The sequence below is a fragment of the Symphalangus syndactylus genome, chromosome 16 (genome assembly GCF_028878055.3).
Source record: "Symphalangus syndactylus isolate Jambi chromosome 16, NHGRI_mSymSyn1-v2.1_pri, whole genome shotgun sequence".
Taxonomy (NCBI): domain Eukaryota; kingdom Metazoa; phylum Chordata; class Mammalia; order Primates; family Hylobatidae; genus Symphalangus; species Symphalangus syndactylus.
Genome location: NC_072438.2, coordinates 9678651 through 9700871, shown reverse-complemented (window position 1 = coordinate 9700871; position 22221 = coordinate 9678651). Strand labels below are relative to the sequence as shown.

At 45.4% G+C, this 22221-nt stretch overlaps 1 protein-coding gene and 1 long non-coding RNA gene across 9 annotated transcripts in view; one reads left to right on the top strand and one right to left on the bottom strand.

Moving 5' to 3' along the window:
• The window catches only part of ZNF721 (zinc finger protein 721), a 28929-nt gene extending 23294 nt beyond the window's left edge, over positions 1-5635 (bottom strand). For 3 of the 7 annotated variants that reach the window (XM_055246479.2, XM_063619631.1, XM_055246482.2), the window contains exons 1-2: positions 5435-5628; positions 436-557 (exon numbers count right to left, since the gene is read on the bottom strand). Coding sequence is in view for 2 of the 7 variants with exons in the window: in XM_055246483.2 (XP_055102458.1) it covers positions 5435-5437 (3 nt within the window). In the remaining 5 variants the exon portion in view is untranslated. Of the gene's footprint in view, positions 1-435; positions 558-5434 lie in introns of all 7 variants that reach the window. The other 4 variants (XM_055246480.2, XM_055246478.2, XM_055246483.2 and 1 more) reach the window with 3 other exon arrangements.
• Positions 5636-6032: 397 nt separating this feature from the next.
• The window catches only part of LOC129464952 (uncharacterized), a 31259-nt gene continuing 15070 nt past the window's right edge, over positions 6033-22221 (top strand). Inside the window, exon 1 of one of the 2 annotated variants that reach the window (XR_010116302.1) lies at positions 6033-6236. This is a non-coding gene — a long non-coding RNA (uncharacterized lncRNA). Of the gene's footprint in view, positions 6237-8231; positions 9695-22221 lie in introns of those variants that run through there. The other variant, XR_010116303.1, reaches the window with a different exon arrangement.

Here is a 22221-nt window from a genome sequence, read left to right as displayed (position 1 = left end):
GGCTTTTGGGTTTCAGAAAATTGTGGGCACCAGCTCTGGAGAGGAGATTGGAGTAGCCACCCCAAACTCTGATCTCCTCTACTAATCAGTTCTGTGAGAGATTTCAGTGTTGGCTCAGACCTGGACAAGGATCAGAAGAGGGTGGATCTGGGCAGGAATGGGACAGAAAGTGGGCCCTAGGCTTCTGCTCTCTATGTCACTAAGTACTTTTGGTTTTGTCTTTTCTAAGCCTGCCCAAGAGAAACTTGATTCCCAGAATTTGTGAAATTTTAATCTATTTTAGCCACTTCTCTGTCTTTTATATAACATACAGTAACAAGGAATTTAACCAAAACCCTTATGTTTCTCTAGAACAATTATATTAGAAGCTAAATATTTACTCTTAGCAAGGTAAACACAATACAAATAGTAACACATAATGGCATCAAAACTCACAAAACAGGCTGGGCACGGTAGCTCATGCCTGTAATCCCAGCACTTTGGGAGGCTGAGGCAGGTGGATCACAAGGTCAGGAGTTTAAGACCAGCCTGGTCAATATGGTGAAACCCCGTCTCTACTGAAGATAAAAAAAAAATTAGCCAACGTGGTGGAGGGCGCCTGTAGTCCCAGCTGCTCAGGAGGCTGAGGCAGGAGAATTGCTTGAACCGAGGAGGTGGAGGTTGCAGCGAGCCGGGATAGCACCACTGCACTCCAGCCTGGGTGACAGAGCGAGACTGTCTAAAAAAAAAAAAAACTCAGAAAACAATAAAAGAGAAGTAGCCCAAATGAAGCTTAGGTCTCTGTACAGTTTCCCTCTTTGTACTCAACACATGATGCTGAATTCAACCATTTATTCATGCACTCTAGGCTGCAAGTTTGTTGATGGTAGCGACCATGACTGCTTCATATCTTTTTCTAATGAACATATGAAATAGACGCAATTAGTTTATTGATCAGTTTGAGTCTTCAGATCTCCTCATTTTTCACCAATACCAGAAAACTGAAGCAACTCTTATCTGGATACAAACCAAGGAGATTCTTTCTGTGAGGGGAGGAACAAACCCCGGATGAATCATTTCTCCTTCTCTAAAATGGAAGCAGAATTAGACCTCGGGGTCAGACCGACCCCAGTCTGCACAGGACATCCTCAAACGTCTCAAATACTCACAGATGCTGGTGAGAGTGTCCCCAGCGACCCTGGGCTGATGCTGCCCCTATAGTGATCCAGGCAGGAGAGACAGGCTGACTTTGTGGAGTGCAAACAGAAAATGGAACAGCCCTGGTGGAGCTGCATATCCTGGATCCAGATGTGAAAGTCCTGTCCCTGATCAGCTAACTCTGAGGCAAGGGGAAGGACAAAAGTACTCTACTCCAGTAACACAGTTTACAGGGAGGCATAGTTGTGACTATGGCTCTGGAGATTTTGTGGCCCTGAGCTCCTACTGCTAAAGTGACTGTTTACACTTACAGATTCTGCCACAGAATTCTGTTCACACCAGAAGCCTTGCACACAGCTATACCAGGTTAACTGGACAAGATCTGGAAAACTCAAAGGGCTCCACTCTGAAAGTGGGGCTTATGATGTCTATGTTGACCTCTCGTGATGCAGAAAATGCCTTCTGTGGCTGGGCGCAGTGGCTCACGCCTGTAATTCCAGCACTTTGGGAGGCCGAGGTGGGCAGATCACGAGGTCAGGAGATCGAGACCATCCTGGCTAACACGGTGAAACCCCATCGCTACTAAAAATACAAAAAAAAATTAGCCGGGCACGGTGGCGGGCGCCTGTAGTCCCAGCTACTTGGGAAGCTGAGGCAGGAGAATGGTGTGAACCCGGGAGGCGGAGCTTGCAGTGAGCCAAGATTGCGCCACTGCACTCCAGCCTGGGCGACAGAGCCAGACTCCGACTCAAAAAAAAAAAAAAAAAAAAATGCCTTCTGTTGAGTTTTCTGTATGTCTTTTGCCCAAAGTCTGGCCCAGTCTTGAGAATCCTAGGCTAGGCCAGCTTTTATGTGCAGATTATAGGTGGGATTAATGTGTCTCAGTATTAGGGGTTACAGCAAGCAGAGTAAAACCAGAGGAGAGATCCCCTCATGGAGGCTCCTTCAACACATTCTAAAGAATATTTTGGCCGGGTGCGGTGGCTCACGTCTATAATCCCAGGACTATAGGGGCCGAGGTGGGCAGATCACAAGGTCAGGAGTTCGAGACCAGCCTGGCCAACATGGTGAAACCCCGTCTCTACTACAAAATATAAAAAATCAGCCAGGCATGGTGGCATGGGCCTGTAATCCCAGCTACTCGGGAGGCAGGAGAATTGCTTGAACCTGGGAGGCAGAGGTTGCAGTGAGCTGAGTGCTGCACCACTCCAGCCTGGTGACAGACTGAGATTCTGTCTCAAAAAAAAAAAAAAAAATTTTTTTTTTGACCTAAAAGGAAAAAGCTGAGGTAAACATAATATAAGAAGAGAGTTTATTTGGGCCAAAGCTTGAAGATTGCAACCCTGGACTATAAAGCTGCCCTGAATATACACTCCAATTAGAAGCAGTCACAAGTATATTTTTAAAGGCAAAAAGAAAGGCAGAAGGAACTGATAGAAAGCTGTCAGAAATTCTTATTGGTTTATAGAAGTAACATTGGTTAGTGATTGGCTATATACATTGTTAAGCTATAAGGTGTGGGTTATAGTGTCCAGTATGGCATTATTAGGTTAATTTATATCCACTTGTGGCAATAGCAAACAACTTCAAAAGACAAACAGTTCAAAGAGGGGAACAGTAGGACTGTGGTCTCATTTTAACATATCACTTGGTCTCATAATTAAAATAACTTGTATTTCTCAAACAAAAGTTCTGTTCTTCTCTCAAATCCCAGGACATAAACTCAGAATTTGGAACTGCACATTTAAGACTTGGAGGGCTGGTAAGCACATTTGTGGGCATTTGGGCAAGGGGAGAAGGGAGAGAATTGAAGTTCTCAGGTTTAATCAATGCACATGTGTGAACCTGGCTGGATTTATGGGCCCCATGATTTCTGCATCAGTGTCAGATCTGAAGATCACTGGCGCACTGAAAGAGGTGGAAAAACTGATCGCTATCCTAAAAAGTCATTTTTGTAGAAATCTAGTCAAACTGCTATAGAAGGTATTGTAGATCCCAAATAGATCATTTTGTTTGCAGCTTTGGGGAGCACTTTGCTGCACTTTGTTGCACAACTGTGGGTTGTGACTGGAATCCTAAGAAGGTTCTTCTCTAAAATGAAGCCTGGTGGGCACTTTGTGTATAACATCTGGTAATTCTTGACAGCGTGTGGAAAATATAACAGCAAAATCATCTACAATCCTAAAATACTGTCCAAAATAATAGAACAGCAAGAAAATGTGTTGTTAGAGAATTAAACAAAATGTGACGTGCATTACAGGCAATCTACTAAGAGATTGCCAAAACAAAGAAAGTCACCATAATTAGCTCTCAAGTAGAAGACTTGTCAGTAGCATGTATCATACACAGTTTATTACACTTTCACCTAGTAATTTGGGAGGTCATCTGGGTTTTCTAATTGGTAATATTCAAAGGGAAAATAAACTTCCCACAGCTTCAGGACAGGAGGTAGATTTGATATGTGAAGGCAGGTACCTGCTGAAGGCAGCCTCCTACTCTCCTACAGAAATTGCGGAATAGGTTGTATATTCTTGCCATTCACATTTCAAAGCAATAGTTTCCATGTCCTAAAGACAATTTTGAGTCAAAAAAGACAAATCACCTAGTTAACAGATTAAAATGAGTTATATATATTTCAAAGAAGCAGAGAAAATATTTAAATATAAAAGTTTTCAAACTAAATGCTTTAAGGGAGAAGAGCAAAAATTCTTCCCTCATTCTAAAGAGAAAGCATTAAGCCTCTTCTGATTTGTATTTGGTCCTACAGGTCTAAAGGCATGTTCTTGAACTCACTAACGTCTGAATTCTTGTAGCACATGAGGATGCACTTGGGCAAACTGTGTGCACAGGAAAGAAGATTTGTGGGGAAGAAAAGAGCTGAAGAAAGGTGCTATCAAGAGCCTTGGGTGGGGGCAAGGCAGGATTGACGAAAGGACTGGTTTGTGCTACAAGTTCAGGCCCAGGCAGGGCTAAGCTCTGGCAGAGGAGATTAGGATCAGGTGGTCCAGAAGCCTGGGTGGGTGAAGAAAACAGATTCCTGCTACAGATCTGGGGTTAAAATGAACCAGGAGTCTTCTGGGCACTGTGTGTATTCTTGGGAGAAAAAGCTAGGAGCAAAGCTGCCATGGCCACAATTCCTGAGGGTAGAACCCTGTCCTGGGACAAGTGTGACCGTGCGAATGCCCAGTGGGCGAGCTCAGGAGTGGGTTAGCATTGGGTGGGGGCTGGCAGCAGGGTGCGGGGAAGGGATGTTTCTCAGAACTCCTTTCCTCCAAGTTCTCAGTCCCCTCTCTCCCCGGGAGGAGACCTGGAGGAACAAGACAGTGCGCAGCAGGACAGCGCATGTGCAGAACCCGGCTGGTCTCCCGCGGACACCGGCGACTCCCTCCAGCCCAGGCTCAGCCATGTCCTTCTTCTGACAGGAAACGTGAGGCGTTTGCTGAACACCAGTCAATGCTCCAACCCCAACGGGCTGTCCAGCAACTCACTAACGACACCACCCAGAGTCAGCGCAGACCCCACAAGCTCAGCGCTCTTCCCGCAGCTGCCCCCCTGCAGACGCCAGTCCCTGCCTCTGGACACCCATCTTCATTTTTGAACACCTGTCTACAAACCAGGGGCCCACACCTTCCTCAAGTTCAACACTATGGCAGAACTACTCACGGAACTCAGCGAAGCGCTGTGCGCACCCACACTAGCGTATTCTAAAAGATGCCACTCAGGAACAGCCACGCGGAGGAGGCGCACAGGGCAAGGGGACTGGTGGGCAAGTTGGAGCGGGCGGGTGATTTGCTTCGCTTCCTCACACACCTCACAAAAGCCTTTCCTTCAAGACCCGCTGGCAGACCCCAAACCACGAGCCACGGCCGGCGCTGTCCCATTAATGAGTCCCCGTCTGCTCACATGAACTCTATGTTTTGATGGGGCCTCGATATCATTCCGAACAGGGTAAAGTAGGGACGGGATCCTCAGATCACAGCTTCTCCCACAGCTCCTCCCACGCCGGCATCTCGCACGCCACGCGGGGCGGCTTCCAGATAAGCTACTCCTCACCCCACAGCCTGGGGAAGGTGCGGGGCTGTGGGCGCAGAGCTGCACAAGGAAGGCTGCAGGCTGAGCCAGAGCCGCTGTGCGGCGACCGACAGGAGCCCAGGTCCCTCACCGGAGGGGACTGAGGCCCGAAGGCTGAGCAGCGTCAGCGGGGACTCGGCTCCCAGACTCGGTCCCGCCGCCGCCATTTCCCGCCAGCTCCGATGAGACCTCCTCAGCCTTGGGACGCCCTGCCCCGCACACTCACCATTTCCCCACTTCTGGGGTATTCGGGAGTCTTAGCTACGAATCATCCAATACCCGCAGGTCACAGAGCAACGGAGGCTGAGTCTGTGGCCGAATCACCAAGGCCTCCCAGAACTGAGGACGCAGAGAAATGAAGCCCCTAACCCGCTGCCTGGCAGTAGCCAGACGCAAAGACCGCGCCACATCCCGGAAGCCACCGCCCCCTCTCTGGCTGCGTGCCTGATTGGGCAGTTTTCACTCCAGCGCCCTAATTGGATATGGCTCCAATCTCCCCGCCCTCACACCTTGAGTGACAGAAGTTACAACCACACACTTCACGGAATGTGGCGAGAGTGACAGCCGGGGGCCTCCAGGCACTTTCAGCCGGGGCTTTCTCTTCATGCTTGGCCTGGCACGGCCCAGGGGTCATTTTTTAACCTTGCGAAGTGTAAGGTGATATCCATTTAGAAATTAAACACGCACGCACACGCAGACGTACACACAGACATATACGCGCGCACAGACACAGACGCGCGCACGTACGCAGTCTCACACACACACACAGTCACAGACACGCACACACAGTCACAGACACGCACGCACGCACGCACGCACGCACAGCCCATCCTTCCTCCAGGCTAGCGAATCACCTCTTTACAAACCCTGCCTTCGGGGCCGCAGCCTGCAGGCCGACCTCAGTCCGTCCTCACAGAGCCTAGTTGGGTGCACAGCCTTTCCTGACGCGCGAGGAGCAGGTTCACGGGAGTCGGTCGCGCATCCCCAGCGCCCTGCGGGCCTCGCACCGGCTGGGGCGGTGACCCCGGGTGAGGAGGGCTTTGGTGCGGGTCACCGTTGCTGAGGACACCCTCCTCCGCCGGAAGCGGGGTCCTGAGGGTCTGGGGGGCGGGTCGCTGACCGCTGTAAACAATAGGTCGGTGGTGTCCACGCAGCAGGCAGCAAATAGGAAGTGAGCGTCCGGTCTTTGGTCTCACCTTCCTGTCTGTAGAATGGGGGTGAGGGGACTCAGGACTTGGAGCGCTGTCGGGCGGGGCGGGGTGGGCTGAGAGTGTGTCTCCCTCCCCAAGCCCACCCGGAGCTGTGCGGGGCGGGACCGCCCCAGGACCCTCGGTTCCCAGCAGCTCCTGGGGGCCCCGCCGCCCCCACCCCAGGCCGCGCTGCGCAGCCCCAGTCCCCGCCGGCCCCACCGCGCGGTCGCTTTGAGGTCGGCCGGGGTCTGCCGGGCGATGGCGACGCTGCAGCCACTGGAGCCGGGGCCACCGGGGGTCTCGGCAGGACCTGGCGGCGGCGAGGACGCGGACCCTGGAGAGATGGGAGGGGCGCGCCCCAAGCCCGAGCCCCACCCGGACCCGGCCGCCGTCGGCCTAGCCAGGGCCGGGGCGGACACCGTGGGCGTCGAGGACGAAGCCAGGCCCGCGCCCCTGGGCGACCCGTTGAGCCGCGGAGCCCCGCGGGGTGGAGCCGGGCCAGGCCCATCCGCTCCGGGCGCGGGCAGCTGGCGTCGAGAGTGGGCCAGAACCCAGGACACGCCCAGGAGTCCGACCTTATGGCGCTGCAGGGGCAGGGGAGCGGGGGCTGGGGACAGCGCCGGGGACAGCGCCAGGGCCAACCCGACGCCAGCACCCCCGGCAGACCCCAGGAGCCGCCTGTGGAGAGACTGGATAGGTGCATTAAGCGATCAGAAAAGTCACTGGCTGGCCCTGTTGATGAGCAGAACGCTTTCAGAGAAGTGTATGCTCACGCAGTGCTTGGACAGCATTCGCGTAGTTTGACACTTGTCTGCTTGGGCAGATAGATGCTCACACACATAAGCTTGTTTTGTAGTTATGCAGGACTGTGCTGTGGCTAAGTACACGGACTCTGGGTTCACATCCCAGCTACTCTGCTATTTCCAGCTGTGTGACCATGGGGAAGTTACTTGCCTGTGCTCAGTGTCCTCTGTAAAGTGAAGACAGCAGTATCTGCCTCATGGAGTCCCTTAAATGAGTTAATAGTGTAACATGTTATGGTGGCATGCACGCAGTCACCATCAGTAAGTATAGTCTGTTATGCCTGAACCCCAGATGGGCACATGTCCTTGAAAAGTCTAAAATTCAGGACTCTAAAATCCAGCCCGTGAGATCCTGGAATTCTCCAGCAGCATTCTAACGTCTCTTGGCTGCAGAATTGTATGCTGCTTCCCAGGGCTGGAAGGTGTATTTGTATTAATACAGTGAAATAATATGGCCACCTGTCCACCCAATTCATCCCTATAGTAGGCAAATAAGGTGATGTCAAAGCTTTGGCTGAGGCCCAGTCCTGGTAACCTTCCCTTCTCTCTTTCCTGCATACTCTCTCATTCAGATTCATACATGCCCTGCAGGACTGCTTAGCCTGCAGGGAAGGCAGGAGGGTGAGGAGAGAAGGTGAGTGGGTGGGTGGGTGCAATTGTTCACTGAATTGTGCTGCCTCTTGCCATCTGAACTTGTGGGCCCAGGTACTGGGTCTGGACCTGAGGGGGTCTTGTTCTCCCTTTAACTTTAAGCCTCAATTGGCAGCAATCACAGAGCTTCGTCCCTCCCTGTGAGCCTGTCAGGCTGTTTATGCTGGATGACATGCACCCCCTCTGCCAGGAGTGCATAGTCATGGCCTGGCCAGGCAGCCATGGCAGAGGAGAAGAGTTTCAGCATCGACTTTATCGTGCTGCTGGGTTTTTTCTGCTGGCTCTCAGCACGTTTCTCGTGAGCCATGATCAGCCTCAGGTCTATGGCACCTTCTGCAGCTGTCATGGTGACTGGGGACATCACTTGAAGCACGTGCCACTGCTACCCCAAGGCAGGTGTTGGTGAGGCTGGGTGGGGATAGGAGGGTTGGAGACCATGCCTCTATCTCATGCATCAACTATTCATCCTTCAATCATCTCCTCATTCTTATTTTGACTCTGTTTACTTCTTTCTGCTCTCCTGAGCATTCATCCATCTATGCATCAGTTCATCCACCCTTTCAATCACCCATCCATTCATCTATTCGTCCATCACTTAGCAGAAGGATTGATCAGAAGCCCCCAGGATCTGGAGCCATGAAACAGATACCAGAGAGGAGACACAATGCAACACAACATATTACTCGTGTGCTTAGACTAAAAAGTCAATGAGTGCTTTCCACCTGCCAGGCACTCCTGCATTTAGAGTGCAGTTCTGCCCTTATTCTGATCTTTTTGGAGCCTTCTGTAGTTCCGTTTTATAGCAGAAAAAGCTGAGGCTCAGAAAGTGAGGTTCTATGACTGACTGGCCGAGTTTGGATTGGAGCTCAGATGTGTGAATGTAGGCATCATTCTCTTTCTTGAGTTCTCCACCCCAGGGCCCCAGAGCAGCTTAGCTTTCTGGGGTGGGTCAGGTCTAATCTTGATAGAATGCATTGAGCAATTCTCTATCTTTTGGAGTCTTAATGTATTCTTAGCCCTAGGAGTGATTTAGTGATGGGAAAGCACTGGTTTGAGAGTCGTGTGTTCTAATCCCAGTTGTGACTCAAACTTTTGTGTGTGATGTTTGTCTTTCTGAGCCTCAGCTTTTTCATCTGCAAAATGGGACTTTAGCCTCTATTTTGCACAGCCAAACAGTACATAAATATCAGAGAAGAGATGGGATATAAAAATATTTTGTAAACTCTAGAATGTTGTATGTAGTTGAAAGGCTGCCAGGTACTGATAACCTTGAGAAAAGAACATGTCAGCTCCCAAGTCAAGTCTCTTACTCTTTCATTTTTATTTTTAACTTTAGACACAAAAATGTTTCTTTTTTCTTGAACTACACACTTAAGAAGCTCCTATTGATAACCAAATTAATGTTCTTCTTTTGAAAATAATTTACAGTTTTTTGTTGAAGGTATTGTAAGAATCCATTTCCAGCTTTAAGGACAATTTCTCTCAGTTCCATTTATATTTATTTCTCTGGTTTTGGCTCTATACATTTGTGGAAATTTTACTTCCATTTTTGTGAATAATCTTTTTTTTTGTTTGTTTGTTTGAGATGGAGTCTTGCTCTGTTTCCCAGACTGGAGTGCAATGGTGTGATATTGGCTCACTGCAGCTTCTGCCTCCCAGGTTCAAGTGATTCTCCTGCCTCAGCCTCTCAAGTAGCTGGGATTACAGGCACACACCACCACGCCCACCTAATTTTTGTATGTTTAGTGGAGATAGGGTTTCACCATTTTGGTCAGATTGGTCTTGAACTCGTGACCTCAGGTGATCCGCCTGCCTTGGCCTTCCGAAGTGCTGGAATTACAGGTATGAGCCACCGTGCCTGGCCTAATAATTATATTTCAATTAAAATCTAATTTTTAAAGGTACCAGTTTTTTATTCAATAAATATTTAACATATTCACTTTAAACTCTTAGGTGTTAAGTCTAAAAATGTTTAATGGCTTAAAATATTGTCTTACATATTGTATGAATGAAATACTAATGACTGTGATGGTCAGATTATCTTTTGTTCATAGCTTTCTTTAAATACTATATAATTATTTTTTATTTGTTCTTATTCAAATTCATTTTGTCTGACTTAAGTGTTGATAAATATAGAAGGGAGGCTTGGTTTGCCAGCTTTATGCATTCGAAAGTCAAATTGCAATATTATTAACATCATTTCTACTCAGTAACTAATTTGTCTCCCACAGTAAACATAAGTATTAACTAACACGATTATAGTCATATTCTCCATCTTAATAGTGGAGTAAAATTTGTGTTATTTATTGATTAAGTTACAGCCCAGGCTGGAGTGCAGTGGCATGATCTTGGCTCACTGCAACCTCCTCCCCCTCCCTGCTTCAAGCAATTCTCCTGCCTCAGCCTCCTGAGTAGCTGGGATTACAGGCACCTGCCACCACGCCCAACTAACTTTTGTATTTTTACTAGAGATGGGGTTTCACCATATTGGCCAGGATGTTATTGATCTCCTGATATTGTGATCCTCCGGCCTCGGCCTCCCAAAGTGCTAGGATTATAGGCGTGAGCCAGCACGCCTAGCGTATTTTATATTTTTATTTCATATTATTTCATGTCAAGTACCTAGGATATAAACTTTTGTAAACCAGTATAAAATTAAAAGATGTCTTTTGCTTGAGCTCAGGAGTTCAAGACCAGCCTGGGATACATGGCAAGACCCCATCTCTACGAAAACTACAAAAGTCAGTCATATGTGGTGGTGCATGCCTGTGGTTCCTGCTACTCAGGAGGCTGAGGCAGGAGGATCCCTTGAACCCAGGAGGCAGAGGTTGGAGTGAGCCAGGATCATCACGCTGCACTGCAGACTGGGTGACAGAGCAAGATGGTGTCTCAGAAAATAAATAAATGTCCAGACCTGCATGATGGCTCACGCCTGTAATCCCAGCACTTTGGGAGGCCAAAGCGGGCAGATCACCTGAGGTCAGGAGCTCAAGACCAGCCTGGCCAACATGGCGAAACCCCGTCTCTACTAAAAATACAAAAATTAGCTGGGCGTGGTGGTGGGCACTTGTAATCCCAGCTACTTGGGAGGCTGAGGCAGGAGAATCACTTGAACCCAGGAGGCAGAGATTGCAGTGAGCCGAAATCGCGCCAGTGCACTCCAGTCTGGGTGACAAGAGCAAGACACTGTCTAAAAAACAAAAACAAAAGAAACCCTTGATAGGCAAAGATTATGATAGTGATGTTATAGTTACAATGTTATAGTAATCAAAGAATACAGTACTACCATAGGAATTGATTTATGTAGATTAAAAAAATAAAAGTTGAAGGTATTGATTTGAGGTAAAAATAATTCTGTCAAAGATGCCAAGAAATTCCAGTGGAGGAAATTTGCTCAACAAATAATGCTGAGAAATCAGTTTTCAACGTGCAAAAATGAAGAATAGACATCCATATATATTAAATGAGAGTAAGTGAATACCCATATAACAAGAGAAAGTATTAATTAAATTATTTTTACATAGAAAAGCTCAGTTTCAAATTGCATTAATTCTGAATTTCACCGACATTTAATAAAAATAAGTTTCACATAAACTTTCATCAATAGCAGAGGTAACATTTTTCTATTAATTTACTAGCCAGGGGTACTGTGATACCAAAGCCAGACAAAAGAATCACAAGTAAAGAAGACTATGGACTAAAATTCCATATAAATATAGAATTCCTGATGAAGTTATTAGAAATGTTAGCACACAGCCGGGCATGGTGGCTCACGCCTATAATCCAGCACTTTGGGAGGCTGAGGCAGGCAGATCATGAGGTCAAGAGATCAAGGTCATCCTGGCCAACACAGTGGAACCTTGTCTCTACTAAAAATACAAAAATTAGCTGGGCATGGTGGCGGGCACCTGTAGTCCCAGCTGCTTGGGAGGCTGAGGCAGGAGAATCGCATGAACCCAGGAGGCGGAAGTTGCAGTGAGCCAAGATTGTGCCACTGCACTCCAGTCTGGGTGACAGAGCAAGACTCCATCTCAAAAAAAAAAAAAAAAAGAAATGTTGGCACACTAAATCCACCAACATGTAAAACTGATTACATACCACAACCAAGCAATAGTTTGTCACGAATGAAGTGTTGGCTTAATATCTTTAAAATCAACCAAAATATTACAAAATGTTACTTGAACAATAGAAAAAAGTGTCAATGTAAATAGACACAAAAGCTATAACAAATCCAGCACCCATTCATGATAAAACACTCAGAAATCTATTAGAAAGGAACTTGTAACACCTGCTAAAAAGCATCTATAAGAAATCAATAGCTGGCCAGTCACGGTGGCTCACATCTGTAATCCCAGCACTTTGGGAGGCAGAGGCAGGCAGATCACGAGGTCAGGAGTTTGAGACCAGCCTGACCAACATGGTGAAACCCCATCTCTACTAAAAATACAAAAATTAGCCAGGCGTGGTGGTGTGTGCCTGTAATCTCAGCTACTCGGGAGGCTGAGGCAAGAGAATCGCTTGAACCCGCAAGGCAGAGGTTGCAGTGAGCTGAGATTGAGCCACTGCACTCCAGCCTAGGCAACAGAGTAAGACTCCGTCTCAAAAAAAAAAAAAAAGAAATCAATAGCTAATAGTATACTTAATGGTAGATGATTGCAGGCTGTATCTGTAAGTTTAAAAATGGAGCAAGAATGTACACTTTTTCCACTCTGTTTTTACACTGTTCTGGAAGTATTAGCCAGAAAAGTATACTAGAAAAATAAATAAAATCTTCAGATTAGAAAAGAAGTAGGATACTATTTTCTTGCCATAATATTGGATTAAAAACTATGATAAATTAACCAAAAACGTACTTCAGTTAATAAAAAATTTTATTAATGTCACAAAATACAAGATTAATAGACAAGGTTAAATAAATCTTTTATATAACAGTAATCAACATACTGAAAATTAAGAATAAAATGTAATAATAATATCATAAAAACCATTTAGGTATGTGGGCAGCAAGCCACCCAGGTGCCCAGGCAAGAGATCAAGGGCACGAGCTGTTCCAGTGTAATAAAATATATAAAATAACAAGAGTTATACTAGATATAGATCATAGATATGATTATATATGAATATCATTAATCATTAGTTTGTAGCAATTACTCTTTATTCCAGTATTATAATAATCCTTGCTCTATAATTATAACCTAGGAAAAACCAGGACATACAGAGATAGGAGCTGAAGGGGCACGGTGAGAAGTCACCAGAAAAGAGTGCGAGCCTTCTGTCATGCCCAGACAGGGCCACTAGAGGGCTCCTTGGTCTAGCGGTAACCCCAGCGTCTGGGAAGATGCCCGTCACCAAGCAAACCGTGGTCTAGCTGTAGCATCAGTGCCAAGGAAAAGCACCCGCTACTTAGCAGACCAGGAAAGGGAGTCTCCCTTTCCCCAGGGGAGTTTAGAGAAGACTCTGTTCCACCACCTCTTGTGGAGGGCCTGACATCAGTTAGGCCCGCCCGCAGTTATCCAGAGGCCTAACCATCTCACTGTGATGCTGTGCTTCAGCGGTCATGCTCCTGTTTCACTTTCCTTTTCTTTTTTTTTTGACACGGAGTCCCGCTCTGTCACCCAGGCTGGAGTACAGTGGCGCAATCTTGGCTCACTGCAAGCTCTGCCTCATGGGTTCACGCCATTCTCCTGCCTCAGCCTCTCCGAGTAGCTGGGACTACAGGCATCCGCCACCACGCCCGGCTAATTTTTTTGTATTTTTTAGTAGAGACGGGGTTTCACTGTGGTCTCGATCTCCTGACCTCGTGATCCGCCCGCCTCGGCCTCCCAAAGTGCTGGGATTACAAGCGTGAGCCGCTGCGCCCGGCCTCCTGTTTCACTTTCATGTTCCACTCTGTACACCTGACTCCACCCTCTAGATAGCAATAGCAAAATTAGTGAAAGTATTAAAGTCTTTGATCTTTCTGAAAAGAGCATAAAAGAAATAATGACGTAAGCTGTCCTCTCTCTCTCCGCTTTGGCTACCTAACAGGGAAGGGCCCCCTGTCCAGTGGACACGTGACCCACGTGACCTTATCAATCACTGGAGATGACTCACACTCTTTACCTTGCCCCTTTTGCTTTGTATCCAATAAATAACAGGGCAGCCAGGTATTCAGGGCCACTACTGGTCTCTGCATCTTGGTGGTAGTGGTCCCCCGGGCCCAGCTGTCTTTTCTTTTATCTCTTTGTCTGGTGTCTTTATTTCTACCATCTCTCATCTCCACACACGGAGAGAAAAACCCACAGACTCTGTGGGGCTGGTCCCTACATAGGTATATATATTTGAGACAGAGTTTCACTCTTGTTGTACAGGCTGGAGTGTGATTCATGATCTCAGCTCACTGCAAGCTCCGCCTCCCAGGGTCACGCCATTCTCCTGCCTCAGCCTCCCGAGTAGCTGGGACTACAGGCACCCGCCACCACGCCTGGCTAATTTTTTGTATTTTTAGTAGAGACGGGGTTTCACCGTGTTAGCCAGGATGGTCTCGATCTCCTGACCTCGTGATCCGCCCGCCTCGGCCTCCCAAAGTGCTGGGATTACAGGCATGAGCCACCGCGCCCAGCCGAAAGAAAAATATCTTAAGGGCAGCTAGAGAGTAAGGCAAGGCCACCTACAAAGAAAAGCTCGTCAGACTAACAGCAGACCTTGTGGGGGTTCAGACAGACTGGTGAAAAAAGTTTTAGTTGTAATAGCCATAAACCCTCTTGGAAGGCCTGAGGGTTTCGCAAAACTTCGGTAATAGATCTGGCTGAAGGTGGCCCGGTCACTTTACCTTAAGTTACTAACTTAGGGCGCAAACACAAACGGATGTAGAGTAGTTTATCTAACTACCTTGTTTACTCATGTGGTCCTAAGACTAACTTTTGATCTACCTTGGGTGCTTAATTGCTTTCTACTCGAGAAGTTGGCAATGTCAGTTACCTTCTAGTGGTGTTTACTCAAAGTTTTGTTATTTAATCTTTACCAAATAAATGCAAGTTTCGCTGGCTGGTTGGGGCAGTAGCTGCTACTCCCTACAGCACCTCTGTTAGTCTGTGAGGCAGCCTGAAACCTCAGCTGCACTGGCAAAGCAGAATATCTGTATTAGTGTACGTCTTTCATTCATCATTGAGTCAGGGTCAGCGGGTTGGACCCCCGCAAGACTTCTCACTGGAAACCCTACAAGCCGGAAGAGACAGAAATAACAGGCTGGGCACAGTGGCTCATGCCTGTAATCCCAGCACTTTGGGAGGCTGAGGCAGGTGGATCACATGAGGTCAGGAGTTTGAGACCAGCCTGGCCAACATGGTGAAACCCCATCTATAATAAAAATACACAGCCGGGCGCGGTGGCTCAAGCCTGTAATCCCAGCACTTTGGGAGGCCGAGGCGGGTGGATCACGAGGTCAGGAGATCGAGACCATCCTGGCTAACACGGTGAAACCCCGTCTCTACTAAAAATACAAAAAATTAGCCGGGCGTGTTAGCGGGCGCCTGTAGTCCCAGCTACTCAGGAGGCTGAGGCAGGAGAATGGCGTGAACCCAGGGGGTGGGGGTTGCGGTGAGCCGAGATCGCGCCACTGCACTCCAGCCTGGGGGACAGAGAAAGACTCCGTCTCAAAAAAAAAAAAATAAAAAAATAAAAAATAAAAATACAAAAAATTAGCCAGGCATGGTGGTGCATGTCCGGCCTGGGCTAAAGAGCGAGACTCCGTCTCAAAAAAAAAACAAAAAACAAAAAACAAAGATATTTTTCTTTCATTTTGACCTTGGAGAATCTGATGATTACATGTCTTGGGAGTAATCTTCTCATAGAATATCTTAGTGGGGCTCTCTGCATTTCCTGCATTTGAATGTTGGCCTGTCTAGCTAGGTTGAGGAAGTTTTCCTGGATGATATCCTGAAATATGTTCTCCAACTTGGTTCAATTCTCCCCATTTCTTCCAGCTACCCCCATCAGTTGTATATTCAATCTCTACACAATCCCATAGTCTCTAAGGTTTCATTCATTCCTTTTTTTTTTCCTTTCTTTGTGTCTGCCTGTCTGATTTCAGGAAGACAGTCTTCAAGCTCTGAGATATTTTTTCCTCCGCTTGGTCTATTCTGCTATTAATACTTGTGATTACATTGTGAAGGTCTTGTAGTGTGTTTTTCAGCTCTATCAGGTCGTTTATGTTTCTCTTCGTACTGGCTATTTTGGCTGCCAGCTCCTGAATTGTTTTATTGTGATTCTTAGCTTCCTTGCACTGAGTTACAATGTGCCCATTTAGCTCAGCCAAGTTCATTTGTATTCATATTCTGAAGCCTACTTCTCTCATTTCAGCCATCTCAGCCTCAGCCCGGTTCTGAACCTTTGCTGGACAGGTGTTGCCGTCAGTTAGAGAAAAGGGCACACTCTGACTTTTGAGTTTTCATCATTTTTGTGCCACTTCTCATCTTTGTGAAATCATCAATGTTTGAGGTTGCTGACCTTCGGATAGGGTTATTGTGGTTATTTTTTGTTATTTATTTGTTTTTCTTTTAACAGTCTGACCACTGTGTGTCAGGCTGCTGTGGTTTTCTGGAGGTCTGCTCCAGACCCTAGTCTCCTTGGTTTTTTCAGTATCTGGAAGTATCACCAGTTAAGGCTGTGAAACAGCAAAGATGGCAGCCTGCTCCTTTCTCCGGGATCTCCATCCCAGAATGCATACTGACCTGTTGCCTGCCTGAACACACCTGTAGAAGGTGGCTGAAGGCTTTGGATTGGAGGTCTCACCCAATCAGGAGGAATGGGATCAGCAGCCTACTTAAAGAAGCAGCCTGGCTGTGTTTTGGTAGAGCAGCTGTGCTGTGTTGTGGATCCCTTCAGCCCTCAAGTGGTTTGGGCTATCCAAAGCCCACAGTCTGCACTAACTTACCTGCCCAAACAGCAAAAATGGTGGCCCACCCCACCCCCTGGGCACTTCATGCCAGGGAGAAATTAGAGCTCTATTGGCCTTAGAACCTGGGCAGAAGTAGATGGAGGCCCTGGCTGGGAGGACTCGCCCAGTAAGGAGGAATGAATTGGGGTCCCACTTAAAGAAGCAGTAAGACTATGCTTCAACAAAACACCCATGGCATGCTGGGGAACCACCTCTGCCCAAAGCTGCTTGGACTCTCCAAACCCTCAGGCTTAAATGGCTTAGTCCCCCAAACGGCCAAGGTGGCAGCGCGCCCCTCCTCCCTGGGCATTCTATCCCAGAGAGAAATCAGAACTCTGTTCATAGAATATGGGTGGGGTGGCTGGAGGCCCCTGCTGGGAGAACTCACACAGTGAGGGAAATGGATTGGGGTCCCATTTAAAGAAGCAGTCTAGCAATATTTTGGTAAAGCAGCTGTGCTGTGCTGTGGGGTCCCTTCCTCATTCAGATCATTTGGACTCTCCAAAGCCCACAGGCTGCAATGGCTTTGTCATCCAAACAGCAAATATGGCAGCCCACCCCTCACCCAGAAGCTCTGACCCATCTCAGGCAGGTGCTACACTGTTACCAGTAACTGGCTGGAATTCCAAATCAGTGGGTCTTATATTGTCAAGTGCCATGGAAGTGGGATCCACAAACTGATGCTGCTCAGCCTCCTGGATTCAGCCCCCTTCCTAGGGGTATGCACCAACCTCCCACCTTGCCTGAGTTGTGGTCATCTTTGTTAGATGTCCCAGGGCTGAAGTATGTAAAGCTCCTGGGACTGTGTGTGTGTCTGAGCAGCTGCTCTACCAAGACTCCACACAGCTCTGTGTGTCAGACCCAAGACCCTGGTGGAGTGGGCTCACAAGGGAATCGCCTGATGCAAGGGTTGCAAAGATCTCTGGGAGAAGTGTGGTTTCCTGGGGTTGCACATTCACTCACCATTTTTCTTGGCTGGGGTGAGGGTTCCTTTGGCTCTGTAGCAATCCTGGGTGGGCTCCCAAAATCAATTCTTATGGTAATACCATATTGTTTGGTTAGTATAACATTTTAATAAGAATTAATATCAGAAATAAATTTCATTTTTGTTTTCAAAATTCTCATGTGTGTTTGATTTTTTTTGCATGTCTATATAGAATTTGGAAAGAGCAGCTTGTCAATTTCTATGAAAATAGCCGGGTGTGGTGGCTTACACCTGTAATCCCAACACTTTGGGAGGCCGAGGCGGGTGGATCACCTGAGGTCGGGAGTTCAAGACCAGCCTGACCAACATGGAGAAACCCTGTCTCTACTAAAAATACAAAATTAGCCAGGCATGGTGGTGCATGCCTGTAATCCCAGCTACTCAGGAGACTGAGGCAGGATAATTGCTTGAACCCAGGAGGCAGAGGTTGCGGTGAGCCGAGATTGCGCCATTGCACTCCAGCCTGGGCAACAAGAGCAAAACTCCATCTCAAAAAAAAAAAAAGAAAGAAAATAATTTACTTTGAAATTTGCATTGAATCTGTAGATACATTTGCTGGGTATTTTGATCTTAATAGTTCTCATTGATAACCTTGAATATTAGATGTATCTTTACTTATAGAGTTTTAAAAATTTCTTTCAGCATTTTAAATAATTTTCAGTATAAAGCATGTGTACTTTTAATATATTCCTAGTTTTTATGATGTTATTATTTTTTTCATAATTTTTCAGTCTGTTGATTATGTTATATAAAAGTATTATTTAACCTTGTTTATTAATCTTGTATTTTGTGACATTAATAAAATTGTTTATTAACTCAAGTACTTTTTGGTAAATTTATCATAGTTTTTTTATATAACATTATGGCAAGAAAATAGTATTCTAATTCTTTTCTAATCTGAAAGTTTTATTTATTTATCTGGTATAGTTTTCTGGCTAATACTTCCAGTACAATGTTAAACAGAGTGGAAAAAGTGTACATTCTTGTTCCATTTTTAAACTTACAGATACAGCCTGCAATCATCTACCATTAAGTATACTAATAGCTATTGATTTCTTATAGATGCTTTTTAGCAGGTCTTACAAGTTCCTTTCTAGTAGATTTCTGAGTGTTGTATCATGAATGGGTGCTGGATCTGTCATACTTTTTGTGTCTGTTTAAATTATCACCTTTTTCTATTGTCTAGGTAACATTTTGTAGTATGTTGGTTGATTTTTAAAATATTAAGCCAACACTGCATTTATGACAAACTATTACTTGGTCATGGTATGCAATCAGTTTTACATGTTGCTGGATTTAGTTTGCTAACATTTCTAATAATTTCATCAGGAATTCTATATTTATATGGAATTTTGGTTCACAATATTCTTGTGATTGTTTTGTCTGTTTTTTGTTTTTGTTTTTGTTTTTGTTTTTTGACAGAGTCTCACTCTGTTGCCCAGGCTGGAGTGCAGTGATGCAATCTTGGGTCACTGCAACCTCTGACTTCCTGGTTCAAGCAATTGTCCTCCCAAGTAGCAGGGATGACAGGCGTGTGCCACCATGCCCGGGTAATTTTTTATATTTTTGGTAAAGATGGGGTTTCACCATGTTAGCCAGGATGGTCTTGATCTCCTGACCTCATGATCTGCCCACCTCGTCCTCTCAAAGTGCTGGGATTACAGGCATGAGCCACCATGCCCAGCCATGGTTTTGGTATCACAGTACCCCTGGCTAATAGATTAATAGAAAAATGTTATCTCTGCTATTGCTGAAAGTTTTTGTGAAAAAATTATATTATGTATTTATTAAATATTGGTGAAATTTAGAATTTATGCAATTTGACACTGAGCTTTTCTATATGAAAGTAATTTAATTAATACTTTCTTTTTACTTGTTATATGGCTATTCATTTACTCTATTTTATTTAATATATATGTATGTTATCCATTATATTTGCATGTTGAAAACTGATTTCTTAGCATTATGTTTTGAACAATTTCTCCTATTGGAATTTCCTAGCATGATTGACAAAATTATGTTTACCTAAAATTAGTGTGTTTATTAATATACCTTCAATTTTATTCTTTTAATTTACATAATTCTATTCCTATGGTAGTACTATATTATTTGATTACTATGACATTGTAACTATAACATTACTATCATAATTTGTGCCTATTAAGACATTTATGTATGTATGTATTTTTTTTTTTCAGACAAGGCTTCACTCTGTCACCCAGGTTGGAGTGCAGTGGCATGATCTTGGCTCACTGCAACCTCTGCCTCCTTGGTTCAAGGGACCCTCCTGCCTCAGCCTCCTGAGTAGCTGGGATCACAGGCATACACCATCATTCCTGGCTGTGTGTTGTAATTTTAGTAGAGATGGGGTCTTGCCATGTAGCCCAGACTGGTCTTGGAACTCCTGAGCTCAAGCAAAAGACATTTATTTTTATTTCATAGTATTTTATAAAAATTTATATCTTAGGTACTTGACATGAAATGACATGAGATAAAAATATAAAATAAGGCTATAACCCAATCAATGAATAACACAAATTTTACTCCATTATTAAGATGGAGAATATGACTATAATTGTGTTAGTTAATACTTATGTTTACTGTAGGAGACAAATGAATTACTGAAGAAAAAGGAAGTTAATAAAATTGCAATTTGACTTTGGAATGTATAAAGCAGGAGAACAAAGCCTCCTTTCTATATTTATCAATATTTAAGTAAGACAGAAAGTACAGGCTGGGCGCGGTGGCTCACGCCTGTAGTCCCAGCACTTTGGGAGGCGGAGGCGGGTGGATCACTTGAGGTCAGGAATTTGAGACCAGCCTGGCCAACATGGTGAAACCCCGTCTCTACTTAAAATACAAAAAATTAGCCAGGCATGGTGGTACGCACCTGTAATCCCAGCTACTTGGGAGGCTGAGGCAGGAGAATCACTTGAATCCTGGAGGCAGAGGTTGCAGTGAGCCGAGATCGCGCCATTGCACTCCAGCCTGGGGGCCAAGAGCAAGACTTCGTCTAAAAAAAAAAAAAAAAAAAGACAGAAAATACATTTTAATAAGAACAGGTACAAAATAATATTGTCTTTAAAGAAAGCTATGAGCATAAGGTAATCTGACCATTATAGTCATTAGTATTTTGTGCATACAATGTGTGAGACATTATTCTAAGCCATTAAACATTTATAGGCTTAACACCTAAGAGTTTAAAGTGAATATATTAAACATTTATTGAATAAGAAAAACTGGTACCTTTAAAAATTATATTTTAATTGAAATATTATTATTGGCTGGGCGTGGTGGCTCGCGCTTGAAATCCCAGCACTTTGGGAGGCCGAGGCGGGCGGATCATGAGGTCAGGAGATTGAGACCACGGTGAAACCCCGTCTCTACTAAAAATACAAAAAAATTAGCCGGGCGTGGTGGCGGGCGCCTGTAGTCCCAGCTACTCGGAGAGGCTGAGGCAGGAGAATGGTGTGAACCCAGGAGGCGGAGCTTGCAGTGAGCCGAGATTGAGCCACTGCATTCCAGCCTGGGCGACAGAGCGAGACTCCGTCTCAAAACAAAAAAAAACAAACAAAAAAAGAAATACTATTATTGTACATATTTGTTGGGTATGATGTCATATTTTGATATTTTTATGCTGTAAAATGATTAAATTGAGCTAAGTGACAAATTCTTTAGCTCACATATGATTTTTTTGGGGTGAAAACTTTTGAAATCTACTCCATAGCAATTTTGAAATACACAATACATTATTATTTATTATGGTCACCATTCTATGCAATCAATCACTAATACTTATTCTCTCATCTAATTGAAACTTGGTACAATTTCCCTTTCTACATCCACCCCCTCTCCTAGCCACTCACATTTTCACTCTGATTAAGTTTTATATATATGTATATATATATATATACACATATATATATATATACACATATATATATATATATATATATATATATATGTTTTTGAGACAGAGTCTCGCTCTGTCACCCAGGCTGGAGTGCAGTGGCGCGATCTTGGCTCACTGCAACCTCCGCCTCCCGGGTTCAAGCGATTCTCCTGCGTCAGCCTCCTGTAATCTGGGATTACAGGTGTGCGCCAGCACGTCCAGCTGATTTTTGTATTTTTAATAGAAACGGGGTTTCACCATGTTGGTCAGGCTGATCTCGGACTCCTGACCTCGTGATCCGCCGGCCTCGGCCTCCCAAAGTGCCGGGATTACAGGCGTGAGCCACCGCGCCCGGCCTATTAAGTTATATTAAGGCCATTACATCAATTAACTATTTTGGTGTACAACAACTGCATGAACATAAATAATGTTAAGTGACTGTATAAGAAAGTTTGACTAATTAGCCATAGAAATAAATGGGACGAATGTTTTTTAACTTTTAATTTAAAAGTAAACTTTAATGTCGAAAATGCAAATCTGGGGAAGGCAGAAAGATCACACACAAGACTGTCGCT